Source organism: Epinephelus fuscoguttatus, linkage group LG17, assembly GCF_011397635.1.
Source record: "Epinephelus fuscoguttatus linkage group LG17, E.fuscoguttatus.final_Chr_v1".
Taxonomy (NCBI): domain Eukaryota; kingdom Metazoa; phylum Chordata; class Actinopteri; order Perciformes; family Serranidae; genus Epinephelus; species Epinephelus fuscoguttatus.
In genome coordinates this window covers 22,343,808-22,359,373 of record NC_064768.1, presented here as the reverse complement: position 1 = coordinate 22,359,373, position 15,566 = coordinate 22,343,808, and the positions used below count along the sequence as shown (strand labels likewise).

The 15,566-nt window shown below is 39.5% G+C and overlaps 1 protein-coding gene across 5 annotated transcripts in view; it reads right to left on the bottom strand.

Annotated features, from left to right (window-relative positions):
- csmd3b (CUB and Sushi multiple domains 3b) overlaps positions 1–15,566 on the bottom strand; it is a 471,159-nt gene that overhangs the window by 94,606 nt on the left and 360,987 nt on the right. For all 5 annotated transcript variants that reach the window (XM_049601964.1, XM_049601965.1, XM_049601966.1 and 2 more), the window contains exons 19-25: positions 14,841–14,957; positions 14,259–14,474; positions 11,051–11,239; positions 6,627–6,727; positions 6,396–6,464; positions 6,066–6,222; positions 2,339–2,530 (exon numbers count right to left, since the gene is read on the bottom strand). In XM_049601964.1, the coding sequence (XP_049457921.1) occupies positions 2,339–2,530; positions 6,066–6,222; positions 6,396–6,464; positions 6,627–6,727; positions 11,051–11,239; positions 14,259–14,474; positions 14,841–14,957 (1,041 nt within the window). The remainder of the gene's footprint in view (positions 1–2,338; positions 2,531–6,065; positions 6,223–6,395; positions 6,465–6,626; positions 6,728–11,050; positions 11,240–14,258; positions 14,475–14,840; positions 14,958–15,566) is intronic.

The following is a 15,566-nucleotide window of genomic DNA, read 5'->3' as shown; positions in this document are numbered from 1 at the left end:
AGAGCTGTGGTTTGTAATTCCCCATCAGTTAAAAGCCATGTAAAATTAATTAAAAAGGCAATGATGTTATTATGAAATATTTACATTTAAGTCAATACTTGGAGTATTTACGTCCCAGTAGGTTTTATTGTTTCCATAAAATGGCCTGTGATATGATACACTGATGTGTAGCAAAGCCAAATCGATTGAAATGTGTTTATTTATCCAGCATGCTTGTACATTAGCCATCTATAGAGTAGGAATGACATAAATAGGGGTTAGAAACAAGCAGAGATACAACTATAACCCAAAGAGGTTGGATCTGTGTGTTCGTGCACGTGTGCGGGCATGTCGGAGTACAAAGCAGAGCATGGGGGGGCCTTCGGGAACAGAGAGCCAATCACCCACTGCAAGAAAGGAAATGGGTCAATTGGGCAGAGGGAGTCCAGGTGGTAAGCTGTCCTGAATAAATAGGCTTTTCATTGAGACTTTAAAACTACAGCAGTGTGTGATCTCATGAGTAAATCAAGAAGGTGATTCCACAGGAAATTGGCCTCCACCTGCTTTCTTTCCAGGTTGTTGAGTGAATGTCCTGTAGGCAAAGACCTTACATTAAGCGACTCTGTACTGTATCGTATAGCAGGACTTAAGGCTCATTCATACTCTCTACACATACAAAAACAGATTTGTCCATTTTAAACATTGTAACTGCCACTATAATATAAATGTGTAACATTTTTGACCAACTTGCATTACTTCTCCCCAAACAGTACCGCCTTCTTTAACATGTCTTCTTTGTGTCCTGTGGTTTTGTCTTACTAGAACTATTGGCTACATTGCCTCCATGATCTCTGGTGGTACTCCTCCATTTTGCCCGTATTCATAAACGTTCCTAAAATGTGCACAAATATGAATGACATAAATGCAGAGTATGGGCAAGAAGCTCTGTCCGTGCCCATAAACGTATTTAACATTGAGCATGAATGAGCCTTTAGTACAATTTTTCCTGGGGTCACCTGTACAAAGCACCTTAAGCTTGCACCTTAAGTATGACATTTAAGGCTTACATGAAATACCTCGCCAATAACTGACTGGAAAGATCCCGCTGCACACAACCGCAGAGCAATCATTAGTTGTAAAGGGGCTGGAAGAGTGCAGCTTTGGGAAGTTGAGTGATCTCACCCCAGGTGGTCATGATCATAAATCGACTTCTGATCAAATTTAAAGCGGGTGTCGGGTTCTTCCAGGGACGGAATACTCTTCAGGATGCCTTAATTTTTCTCATTTATCTCCATAAACTCAACCATATTGGGGTTAAAATGGAGTCAGAGGTATTTCATGTTGTTGTCCTTACTTTGGTTACTAAAGTTCTTTGTGCAATGGTTCAAGAAACTTTAAGCAATTCTTTAAGTATAAGACCAAGATAAGGAGAAAAACTTAAATCCTTCAGTAAAGATTTTAAGGAAAGCTTAAGGAGAAGACTTGAGGATGCTTTGCACAATCAGTTTTTTCTCAAGGAAACCTTAACTCAGACTTTAAGGAAAATCTTAACTTATGGTGCTTCGTCCAAATGGCCCCTTCTATTTAAAAGGTGTATGTGGTAAATTAGATATTGCAGTTTGAGAACACTTTGATGCCTTAACTAGTAAGGAAAGAATAACACTCGAAAGACATGAAAGTTTAAAAGTAATCCCGCTCAATCATTACTTTGCCCCACAATCAGTGTGTGGCAGTGTATTATCTGCAGAGACATGCCTAGTGCCTTTATTTTCTTCTTATTTTGGTGTGTGTGATTGGGACGTTCCAGGTCACAGTGCACATGTGAAGTCAGGACATTATAAAAAGGTAGTGACCAGGTGCTGGACCATAAGCAGCACGCATCCAAGAGGAAGCTACAAAAAACAACACCAAAATAATGCAAGTAAAACAAGGCACAAATCTTAACAATTCCTGCATACTATACTTTTAATTATGCTCATTTCACTTTACACAGATCCTGCTTTTGATTTTTGCGTTGAGCAAATGTGACAAAATCTCTGTTTTTAAACTGAAACCATTACCTTTGAAGGGTGTTGGGTAACTGCGCTGTTATTCAACATACACATGGATTAATGTCTCTAGATAGCAGCGTTATGAGCCATGCATCAAGGATAACAAAATGCAGCAATACCAGTGAAAGCCAAAGCAACAATGAACCCTCCTCACCTTTCCCTCTCAAGCTCATTAAAGAGCGTTATTCAAGGTTCAACCCATAATTGAGTGTGTGTGTGCGCCTTTGTGTGTTTGTATACATCTGTGTGTGTTTGTGGTCCTTTCAGTGAGGCTCTTTTCGGAATGTAAAGGGCTACAAATAGCATACCGATGCAAGAAGGCAGAGGGTTATCCCAGGCTCTCCGTTCTCCTGTCATGCACTTCAGTGTTGAGGCTCCATGCAGAGTGTATCCGGGCTCACATCTGTATGTGATGCTGCTCCCGGAGAAATGACCTTGGTCATTGACCTTGAAGCCGAACTGAGGCACGCCTGGGTCCTCACAATGAGACAACTCGAAACCTAAAGAGAGAGAGAGAGAAAAAAAAGATCTATAAAGTGTGCACTTTTTAAAAAACTCACTAAGAGACATCTAAGACTCACGAGAGAAACAGAATTAGCGTTGTTTAGGATGCACAACAATATTCCCTTAATATCTGGCACACTAACATATTCTGTTTATGAGCTTGATGATATCACAGATCCTGTTAGGCTTTCATCCAGATTTATTAAAAAAAAAGCAGAGAGATACATGAGACATACAATATTAGGGGGGATACTGGAGCATATACACCTTATCCACTTTAATGTTGTTTTTCACAGTCTGTCTAAACTCAGTTTCCATGGTAATATCCAGCATGTTCTGTTTATTCATGTGCACAATTTTGGAGAAGGGGATATGAAGGGATATATAAATAGCTTATCCTTATAAGACCTTAACCAGGATTTGATCTACGGTATTACCTGGAAGACAAGTTGCGCCAGGATTTCAGTTATCTCCTTGAAGTATGCAGCAGGTACATGTCTAAACCCTTTAAAAAATGGCCATTTGCAAAGCTGCTCTCTCACTGTTTGGCAATCTGAACACATCAGCCATCATCCTGACATCTGGTGTGAATGACATCTGAAAATGTTTTATGTATGTAAGACATGTGTAAGAAAATAAACAACCGTGCATTATTCACTGAATCATACCTTAGAGTTTTATAGAAATCCAGCCTCTGTAACAATAGACACAGTGAGGCAAGGAGTAGTTTTTCAGTGCTACATGTAAATAAATGTTCTTTGTTTGTATGGCAAACTAACTTCTGTCTGCATCAGTATGAGAATGTCGAGGTGCAGAGGAGTAAGTAATGCTCCGCTTTTCAAAGCGTTGTGTACGTCATCCTGCACAACTCAGTTTAAACAATTACATTTTCTAACTCTGACTTTGCATCTAAGAGGGCGCCGCCAAACGTGGGTGTGCTTTGGTGAACATCAGAGGACACCTTTAACACCCCAACCTATGCTGAAATGAGAGTGCCCTGACAGCTTTGTTAATCAAATGTGACACGTTTCATGTGATAATTTCATCGGTGGAATTTACAATCAGTTCTGTGATGGTTGCACAAATGGGAGCCATTTAGATTTAAATTGATTCTGTAAGTATTTTATACTTGTCGGGCATTAGTAAAGCCGTCACGTGGCATTTAATTGCTGAATTGATGTGATTCTCATACCGACTAGCTTTTAACTCCGGTTTTATCTTTTTACACCACTTAACTAAAAGTGAGATGAGATGTAAATGTACTACTATAATCTCCAGAGGTAATTAAAAACAACTTGTCAGTGCCTCTACAGAGGGGACAGCTAACAAGCTACCCGAACAGTCCGACTAACCAATCCCAGCATGTGTTTGTGTTGCCATTTATGTTATTATCGTGCAGTCCAGCTGTGCGGTGTAACAGGGAGGTGATGCAGATATGTTTGAAATTCAACCTTAGTATACATACTTTCACAGAGGAAAATGTTGCTGCACACACTAGTGTATTCCTTGTCTCATCAAAAATAAATCAGCTTCTTATTCAGAGATGACTACATCGACTGCATGACGATCTTTTGCAGTGCTCATAGGCTTCTCAAAGATTTCTCAACCCTGAAAACAGATAAAATATACAGAGTTGAGACTTGAATTTGATCACTGAGACAAATTTCTGGAATTTTGCAGGCTCATTTATAAGCCAATAAAACGGACTTTTGGATTTTAGGTTAGTCTCAAGCACTGTGCTGAGACAAGAGGAAGGATATTTCTCAGGAGCTGAATTTAAGAAGTACGAGAAGATGATTAAAATCTTGCGTTGGTGTTATACTGAGCTTAATTATGCTTATGTCTAGGAGAAACAGAGTGACAAAAGGAGATATCTAATTTTGCATTGTCCTTTCCTCTGGGTTCTACATATCAGCTTGATGCTTATTCTATATGCATGCAAGTAATATGTCTGCGGAGAGTGCATATGTTTTAGGGATGCACTGATTTATCAGCTGACTATTAGTATCGGCCGATGTTCAACTTGTAGACCGCCATCAACCTATCAGCAACCTATCACCTATCAGATGACAATGCTGTAGTGGAAGTTGATGAGGTGGGTGTACTATGAGGTAAATGGGTGGGTTACTAAAGAAGAAGAGGGAATACTCTCCTATATCTTCCGAAGGCTTTTTGACTAATAGATGAGTATATTGTAAATGGCCAGAAAAATAGGTGGGGATACCCTGTATATCTGCACATACCCTCCACTACTGGATGACATCCATAGATGATATAGTGGCCAGTGTTTTTCTGTTGTGTCACATTAATTCTGTGCAGGATAAAAAGCAGGGCTTGAGACTGAAGGCGTTTCTGCAAGAACTAGTTGTAGCTGTTAGCAGCTCATGGAGGTGGCACTGATGTGTTCAAACTCTATTCAGTGAAAATGAGTATCAGGCTGAAGGAAATTATAATGTTATCATGATATAGTCTAATAAAATTTAGTTTTGGCTTGGCAAGAAAGTTGAATACATGGTTGAAGGAGAGTTCTGTTGATGTTTTCACAGCAACATAAAACAGGTATTGGAGAGGGAATTGTGATGAATTAAATGTAGTAAAGGGCTTTTGAAGCACATTTTTTATAAAGATGTTTGTTTTATGTGAAAGAAAGTTATTATGTTAAAGGTCATGTGTGTATGATTGAATTTGTGCTCATTCTAAGACACTATAATGACAGGCTGAATGACTTTACAACAGTTCAGTTATTTCTCTGTAATGAAGATTTCTTTTCTGGCACAAAAGCGGGAATAGATAACAACAAAAACAAAGTAAACAGCAACAACAACAACAACAACAACAACAACTACACATCAGTATCCACTATGGAACTATCTCCAAAAAGATCTAAATTTAGACACACTTATCCACCAATGAATTTAAGGACATCATAAAGAATGTGGTGACAGAGACATGTGCTTGTTTTTCTTGAGAGGCCACCACGGTTGAATAGTTGTTGTTTTATTGTGGATTTTAAATGTGTTTGGCTGCTACCTTGGCCAGGTCTCTCTAACAACAGCCAAATTCTTATTTTAAAGATTGGTATCGGCCCAGAACTACCCGATATTTTTTGAATACTTGAACCCTCTTGCTACAGTACATTAACTTGCAATAAAATTTAACCAGGATAAAAGCTGACACCCAGTTTCCAAACTAGAGATATATATTAGCTTTTCTTTTATACCATACACAGTATATTCTTGGTTAGGGCTGACTAACACTGGGCTGACACATAGAGACAGACAACCATTCACACTCACATTCACACCGATGGGCAATTTAGAGTCACCAGTTAACCTAATCTGCATGTCTTTGGACTGTGGAAGGAACACCCACGCTGATGCGAGGAGAACATGCAAACCCTGCACCCCCCACCCTGGATTTGGCCCTGGAACCCTCATGCTGTGAGGCAACAATGCTAACCACTGCACAGCGCCACCCTAGTTAGGTTGTGTGCATATATAAAGTTTATGTTTATTAGCTGTGTGTACTTACTGGAGTACACCAGTTTGAAGCCTTCCCCAGTACTTTCTGCATCACTGTAAAATTCCAGCCAAAGATGGTTTGAAGTGGAGATCAGCGTCAGGCCCAACATGGACGACCCTGTGAATGCTCCGAGAACGTGGGCTGTGTTGTCTTTACCGTCATAAATCTATAATAACAACAGCACAGCACATTAGAGACGGAAATACCCACCAGTGAGGATCGTGTTCAGTTTTTAACGGCATGACTTGAGTCTTTTTTATCATCACTGATCAATTTTCGACACAAATGTCAGGAAGATTGACAGATGAATCATAAAAATGTATGTGCCTGTGTGTTTACCTTGAGTATATCCCCTTGGGCGAGATGGAAGGTTCGCGCAGAGATGTTGATGCCTTTCCCTGCCTGCACCTAGAGTAAACATGGAATCTAAATTAAGTTTATTCACTGACAAAGTAGACAACACGTACCCACAGATGTTTATAAGTTATTAACCTCTGCTAATTTCCATAATGATTTTACATTTGTGCCGGAGTCTCTATTACTCTTAGTTTGGATGCACAGATTAGTTACCTGGATGCTGTAGATGCACTCGTGGTTGTTGTCATAGTTCATCGGATAGTTTGGAGACAGAAGGATCCCTTCGTTGTTTATGACCGAAGAACCACACTCCGCTGATGACAAATAAAGAAAGAAGAAAATAAAAAAAAAAAGATATGGTTTAATCGTTGTTAGATTTATAATGCTGTGGCAAGAAGGCAACAACACGTAGGATGATATAAACATCTGTTATGCTACAGAAAATGACTCACGTTCGAAACTTTCTTTTGAGAAAAAGTATTTTTTTCGATCACACAATATAAAAGTTTTAGTTGAAGTACAAGCAGTTACAGAGAACACACAGTGTCCTCAGAGTGAAAAGATTTCTTCATCTTACAGAAGATGATTTCTTTTTTTCTTATAAATGGATGAATACGTCTAATGTGTGCTTGTGTGTATGTGTGCGTGTAATTTAACAACCCTTTTAAACAGCTGTACTGTCAGCCATCGACTTCAGTGGAGGAGAATGGTCCGGCAGTAAAATCGAGAAACTAATTTACCTAAAGATACCCACTCTCAGCAGTTCTCACATGTGCCCTCCATCTACAGTATCTATGTCCCTTTCCTCTCTTTTTTACCTCCCTCTCTCCCCCCTCTCTGTGTCCCTACTGGTGTAATAGTCATATTACAGCTGTCATATTGTCAATAAATCACGCCGCTACAGTTTCCATTTAGAAAATTACCTCTCCACCCTCTCCCTCTTTCCTCTTCAACTCCCTCGCTCTTGTTCTTTCTCTCTGTCTCCCTCTCTATGAATAGTGCCTCCTTCACCCTCCTCTACTTCAGTCAACCTTCATCTTCCACTTCTCCCGAGCTTCCTCTTCTCCTCTCCCTCCTCCTCTTCTTTCCTGTTCCTCTTTTCCCTCCTGCTTCTGCCTCACTTTCCTTAACAAACGTGCTAAATAACAGATAATGCCCAGCAATAATAGAGAAGTTGAAAAAACAAGCCAAGGACACGTTTGATTTTCTGAAAAAGCAAAGACACCTCTTTGGTACCTCTCCAACTCCCTTCTGGACAGTACCTTATGAAAACAATATGTTTGACTCACGAGGGAGGTAAAGGAAGCCTAATGTAAAACCACAAACACAGAGCACCAAAGCAATTTACACCTTTAAACCTGCAAAGTACATCCCTTAGTTAATAAAAATCACCAAACAACACACAAAGCAAAGGCAAACATGAAGCACGATGCAAAGTTTGCAGTGCTAAGATATTAGAAAACGACACACAGGTCCAACCATCCCTTCCCTCTCCTCTACAGTCCTCCTTTGCGATGTGAACCACATCATGCAGCAATGCAACACAACACACGGGCACTAAATATAGCAAACCGCACTACACCATAGAACACAGCCAGACAACACCACCCCCACCTCTTTGCATTATCAGTCTTTGCACGTTGATGACAAAGAGCCAGAGACGTAAACCCTGGCGCTGCAAACATCACGCAAAGCTGAAAATAAGATTGGTGTTTAAAATATTTCCCACCAGCAATCTAAAATTAAAAAGTTATATACTGTATTTGCTTTTCAAGGGCTGGATGGTAATGTCTGTCTCTGTGCACCTGTACAGTCCCACGCGTCTCATAGCTTTGCTGAAAAGAGCCCTGTGAAGGAGTGCAGAAACATTCAGTGCTGTCTCTTTTGCTTTTTATATTGCCCTCTATTGATTCTACATTTGCACCCAAATGAAATCTCACTATACACATTTCTTGCTCACAAAGACCCTGAAGTTATGAGTACACGCTGTTGATCCTTGTGGGTAAATTCATGTTCTGCATTCGGCTTATTCTAACTATTGGAAGACAGTAGGTAAGCTCATTTATGGCGCCTGGGGAACAATTATGAGACTGGTGTTTCAGTCAAGGACAACTACTGCTAATACATCCAGAGAAACCCAACACAAGCGAAGGGAGAATAGGCAAACAGCACTGGGACTCAAACCATGACTGATTGACACCATTTTCTCTCTGTTTTTTGTCATTATGGTTTCTTTAATCTTGGTTTCTTTGCACAAACTTGACCACTAGTGTATGTCCCACTTGACCAAAAGTCTTTGCAACTTGACAGCGACAGATTTTTGCTGTAAGAAGACCGACTGACTCATGTGAAGTATGTGTGTGAGTCCTTATTTAAAAAGTTTGTTATTGCATGCTTTCAAAATGAGTTTTGACTCAAGTAAAAATAGTTTGTTGTATGAACTGACATAAAAGCGGATATGTTCATAATGTTATCTCAGTCTAAGCATTGTACCTATATGATAATAATTTCTGGTTTTATGTATGTTTGAAGAGCGCTATTCACACATCCAGCTGTCTCAGATGGAGGTGTGTTGGAAAATATCACTTGACTCTTTGACCAGAAAATCCCAATGCACTTGCTCAGCCTGACTAACATTTTGGTCCATTGAGTTTAAATAGAAACTGCTTCACCCATTTCAAAGGTGTGCACAGGTGTGAAGGAATTAGTCAGATGTGGTTGTGTTTCTCAAAAATTGACAACAACCTGTGAACCATATGTCACAAACCCCACAAATGAAGAACAAGGGAAGAAGAAAAACATAGGAACAACCTAGAAACCCCAGGCTCCTTCCACAATAGTCATCTTGCAAGATTATTTCTAAAGAATGCTGCTCTTATGAATGAACACATCGGCCTTGCAGCCTTCGTAAATCATTTAAAATGTTTAACAATGTAACTCTTATGCTATGTATTATGAATTGGTCTATTGAGATCCCCATATCCATTATAGCATGACATGCCATGGTATCTCATTATTTAATCCTTTAGGGGACAGAGTTTGCTGTATGTGAAATATTTCCCATTTATAGGCATATAACCAATGCACTGCTGAGATAATGGGGCTTCAGCTAGGCACAACCATCTTTTCACACATTTCTAATAGTTTTGAAAAGCTATCTCGACGTGTATGGCGTTGTGCTTGCACATTTGCATAAAGAATGGACTATTGGCCTTGGCGGAGGGCGCCACTCTCCGAGTGCCCTTCTAGTTTGGGTTATTTTACCTTTAGGCTCTTTTATTTTTGCTTCTCTGCTCTGTACATTAATAAATTAATGACACAACTCAGAGTACACAAATTTTCCACCCAAGGTAAAAACCTTTTTAATTTTAATTGATACATCTTCACTGCAATTTGTGTTGCCTCGAGCGTGTGGTTATAGAGAGGTTCTTTATTCTCACATTTCTATGCATGTGCACCGCATCTAAATCCCACTTGATGTTTACTCCACATGTTCTGTTTTTGTTTACTGCTTACTCCACTGTCGATGACAAACTGCTTCTGTATGATCATTATGGATTAGAGCTCAATGTGGTACATGACCCTATGACACAGTCAATGGTACACTGGACCATACCATAAGCCTGCCTCATCTGTCATTTTCACCCCCGTTTATTCAACACTTGAAAAGCATACAAAAACATTATAAATCCTAAACTGTTCAAGTGTTGAATAAAAAATTCTGATATTCATAATTCTCAGGGGTGATACAGGATTGTGAACAGGCTAGAACTCTCTGCCCACTGATGACTCACCTTGTAGAAACATCACTGACATTTATTGTTCATCCACTAACTGAAATTTGCTTTGTATGAATGTGTCTTTTACGCAGACTTTGGACATCCTTTCACTTCAGTGACAGTTTTGTCTATTTAATAACATTTTCTGGAAGTTTTAAAAGAATCTAAAACTTCAAAATTCACCGCCAAGGCGACATGGCATTTGTCATGCACCTTTTCTGCTCTGAACAAATGATTCGTGAATGAAACGTCTTTCTCTTTCAGTCACTTCCTTTACTTTTGTGCCATCTCCTCCACTATTTTGTAAAAGCAACAAAGGTTGGCCTTGAGAGTCTGCTGGCCTTTGAACTGAAGCCGCCCAACATAAAGAACTTTTTTTGTGTCTTTTTGCATGTCATAATGTGGGCAAATGTTTTCGTGTTTGCACATAACCTCAAGATATAAGCAGCTAAGCAGCTCAATGGTTTACTGGTCACTGCAGGCCAACATTCTGTTCCATCGTCTGTTTCGTTATTCAGAACTGATCTTTGTTTGTGAAACAGGAGATAACTGAAAGGAAGGCAAACTAAACACTATTTTACCATCAGTAGTTGCTAGTAAATCATTTTGCAAAATTAAAGATAAATATGGCTTGGTATTTCTTTGCATTTTACATACGACATATACGTGAACCACTTACAACTTGTAGTGCTCATAGGCTAAAAGTCTGATTGTAAATGTGTAATATCAAATGTCTTCATGTTTATAACATTTTCTTGGTAGGTGAACATCCAAAAACCTTGTAAGATGTATTCTTTTCCAACTTAAACAGGACAGGACGTTTGACAATATAAAATCAGCAGTAATACTGAGACATACCGACACATCTCGGTAGAGGTGAGCTCCACATTCTCCGCCCTCCTCCCAGGCAGATTAACTCCGGCGCCCCCTCTAAGCGATATCCCATATTGCAGGAAAAAGACAATGTGTCTCCAATGCCGAAACTGTAGCCATTTCTCCTGCCAAACCGAGGCATCCCAGGGTCCTCACAAGGCTCCAAAGTATATTCTGCAGAAAACAGATGGAAATGGAATACATAACACATACATGAATAAACATGAAGCCTACACTACAAAGTGTCAGCACTCTGCTAAAAGTAATGATAAACTGTATCAGTGAATTAAAATATATTTTTACTTTACTGAGTGATTTTTTTGAGTGTTGCATAAGTGCAGTAGTGAGAGGTGATAAGATTAGAGTGTGAATTAAAGTGTCCTCTACTAATGATGTCAAATCAACAAATCAATACCCATCACTCTCAAAGTCCAGGGAAATTCACCCACATATCTGAAGTAAACCAACAACATGACCAGTAAATGTTAACTGTAGGAGGGAAAAAAAAAACGCCTCATGGCCATGATCTCTCTTAGTGCGAAGAGATCCTTTTCAATAATTCAATAACTCGTGTGATTAAAATTTTTAAAAATGCAGTCCATTAAAATGTAATCTTCGCATTAGAACGCTTTAGTCCAAAAGTTGTGAGTCTGAGTTGACTCCACTGTGTCCCAAAATGCACTTGCTGGTGATGTGTTTAGCATCATACAGCGGGAGATTTATTTTCACTGGGCCAAGACAGAGGATGTGATGTGTGTTTCAGAGTGTGCTGCTGGAGGAGACAGCATGTTGAGCACGTTGAGATTGGCAAGTCACATCTCTGGTGACGCCTCACATGTGTTACATTCTGAGTATCAGCTTATGCCATCTGGGAGGCGGCAAAATGTCCTTCAGTGTAGACTCAGATTCAAGTGCTCCTTTATCCCAGAGTAAATGAGAGAGAGTTCAAAGGCCAGTTAGGCAAAGAATCTTGATTCATGAAAGGTGGCTGTAGCCTTGGACTTTGTCTCCATTCTGCCCTTTAACCCTTTGCTCTATGTTTGATGAGACTATTGGTGAAGTAAAACGACTGTGGATTGGGGCAGCACTTCCAATTTCCACTTGTGACATTCCCAGCTAAAAGGTATCTATCTCCGTCTCTTTTTTCTTATTGTGTTGTTTAATGGTGGATTACATTCAGTTTAATGTTGTGTAACCTCTCTTCTCTGCTAGTCTCAAGGTTTTATGGGTTGTTCTTGAGGCCAGGGGTGTGTGTGAGTGAGAGTGAAAGCTAAACATTCACCGAGCACAGCAACAGTTTCCTGTTAATATCCATGCAGGGATATGTGAAACTCTTCATTTGTGGCACAAAAGGACACAAGACAAGAAGCACAAACTATAGACTTATTTCTAAACTCACAGTTAAAGTTAAAGTTTTAGAAAAGTGGTTGAAAAAAGCTTGGCTCTGCATTGTATTCTTGACAATTTTCAGTCGTAGCTGCTGTCGGTTCCACACCATTGAAACAGCTCTTGTCAAAATCTCCAATGACATCTTGACATGCGGTGACGCAGGAGCTTATTTTTGCTGGATCTCAGTGCAGCTTTTGACACTGTAGACTTTTATAGGCAGTGGGTAGGTATCTTTGGGACGGCCCTGCAGACCCCTGTGGCATTGACTTGTGGTGTTCCGCAAGGCTCTGTTTTGGATCCCCTTTTTTATACGCTTTCCTTTGTGGAGATATCTTGCTGTTTTTAAGAGTTACTCCACACTATGTTTTCGAAGGAGAGAAAACATACCTCCAAGTAACATTCTAAGATAAGCTACAATAACTCTTTGAAAGTATATCTTGCCACGATTATGCAAATCATATTATACATCCAATTTAATCATCAACAATCTTAGAACCAACTGGCTATCAGTCTGATGACAAGAAGCTTCTGGGGGAAATATCCAGTGTAGCAAGTGATACCTGGACATGACTTCCTCCTCTGTGTGCCGGTCATTTTGGCTAATCTCAGATATCAACGCAACATATATCAGCTTATGAATCAAGATGAATTAAAATAAATAAAAAGGATATAAAGCAAAATTGTTGTCAGATGATAGCCGATGGGTTCTGAGTTTGCATTTTGGCCAGTGTGTTCTGCCTCTCAGACGGACTGTTTACCTGGCACTCAAATGTGATTGGTCAATACAACTTGGACTACAAACAGAAACCAGAATGCTTTGGACACCAAAATGTGTCACTGCCTACAGTATATATGCAGATATCTTTTTATAGAGATTAAATCATCAAACGCAAAATAAAATGAATACATTTATATATACATATATATGCACACATGTATCTTTGAGCATTTAATCCTTATACAACTGTACTTGTTGTGCATTAAAATGCATCGTGTCCCTGAGGTGAAGGAAAAGTTTTATGACTCTTTCATAATCTCTTGGACGAACCAATTCAAGATCCTCTTGATCACTTTAGAGTTCTGCAAGGTCATGCACCCACCTACATTAGTGAGCCACTTCAGCTTCTTTTTCTTGGATCGGGCTTTGTCGGCTGTACCTCACGTCATGTTTTAAACTAAAGAAGATCGTGCTTTAGCGTTTATGGCCTGTCAGACCTAAAGACCTGCGGACACCTTAAACACACAGCTCAAGACTCACTTCTTTAAATGCACCTCTGTGTACCTTCCCACGCTTATATGGTCTCTGTATTTTATGTCTGTTGATATTATCTACTTGTAATATCTTGAAGCAGCGTGTGATAAGATGCTATATAAATGAACTTAACAACATTTCTTTAGTAACTCTACTGCCTGAAATAAAGCTCAGACTAATAATTTACCACAGTACATTTTAAGAGACTGTAATTGTCTTTATTCTCGCAGAGCTGTATCTTTGCTCTCTCCTTTTTAAAGAGAAGCTATTAATGTTTTTATTATTTACTGTTGTGTCTTGAATCTCACTCCATAAGTTTCTAGGCTGATTCTGGAGAGGCTCCTGCTCAGCTGATTAATACAAGGTGTTATTATTACTTCACTGTTTTGCATCCAGCGTGGTATGACATTATACATTGTCTATAAGCTACAGTATTACTCTGAATTGTCCCAGTATGAGAGAAAATGAAAATACAATGACTACATTTAGTGTAAATTGAATTTAGGCCTTGATGGAGTATAATAGCAATATGTCTATAGTCAAGTACATTACCAGAGAAAGTTATGTTGAAGCCCTCATATGAAATCGAAAAGTCAGAGATGAATCGCAGCTGGGCTTTGAAGTTGCCATAGAGACCCGCATTGATGTTGCTAGGCAACTCGTTGCCGGTCAGGCGAGCCAGTGGTTGCACGAAACTTCCGTTCTCAGTAACCAAGAGGTAGTCATGTTGGTCCTCCAGATGAAAAGAATTAAACTGGAACTGGACTCCTGTTAGAAACACACACAGATGGGTGGACAGAGAGTTAACCAAGAGAGAACCTTTAGATGTTTGCAATATTCTCAGCTCATCAATATACTCACAATTATGATGTATAAATCACAAATAAATGGTGTAATTGCATTACATTAAATATCTTAACATATTTTAAGTTCTTAACCAACGTCTCTATGCATGCACTGATTATAACCATGTAAAATGCTCCTCTGAATATTCTATAAACCATACAAAAACAATAAAAATACAAGTTTGTGGTCACAGTATAACAGTGGCTACACTACTGTGTGTGCAACTTGCTTCTGTCCCTCGCTCTGTCTGTCTCTATTAGGAAGTGCAGATCTGTGTGAGTCTCTTGCCTTTGCCGTGGCTGACTTCAACAGTCCAGGTACAGTTGAGAGATGAAGGGTAGCTGTCTGGATAGCCGGGACTAAGGATGGTTCCCCAGGGACCTCTAACATCCCCGCCACACAGAGCTGGATAGATTGAGAGAGACAGAGTGGAAGAGAGAGAGGCGGAGAGAGAAAGATGTGCAGAGACAGGGGACGAAGGCAGAGAGAAGGTTAGCATCAGATTGTTGATAGCCAAAACAGATAATGTTTCCCAGTGGACCTTTAATATCACTCCTATAGTACATACACACATGCATATCCACACACAGACGCAACAAGGGAGGGAGAGGAAGACAGAGATACGGAGAGAGGGAGGTGTTCTAAAGCTACTGGGTAGAAAGGTCTGCATGCACTGACAGATGCAGATTGTGTGTGTCTTGTCACACATTTATAAATGTGAATATTTCCTTATAGCTTTACTTTAAATGGTGAAGTCTGATTGTTTTCTGATTTATTCCCCCCACAGTTGCAGACATAAAATAATGACATAAATAATGTAAAATCCGCCACACATCGAAAACATAAATAATGGATTTTGTGTTGTTTATGTAGTTTAATGGCCCTGAAAGTTACCAACGCCTGACGATGACAAACAGCACAGGGGATTATAGCCATCCTCATATATGTGGATAGTGCATAATAACCCTGAACGATGAACTAAAACTGTTTGTATTAAATTTATCGGTTTAATCG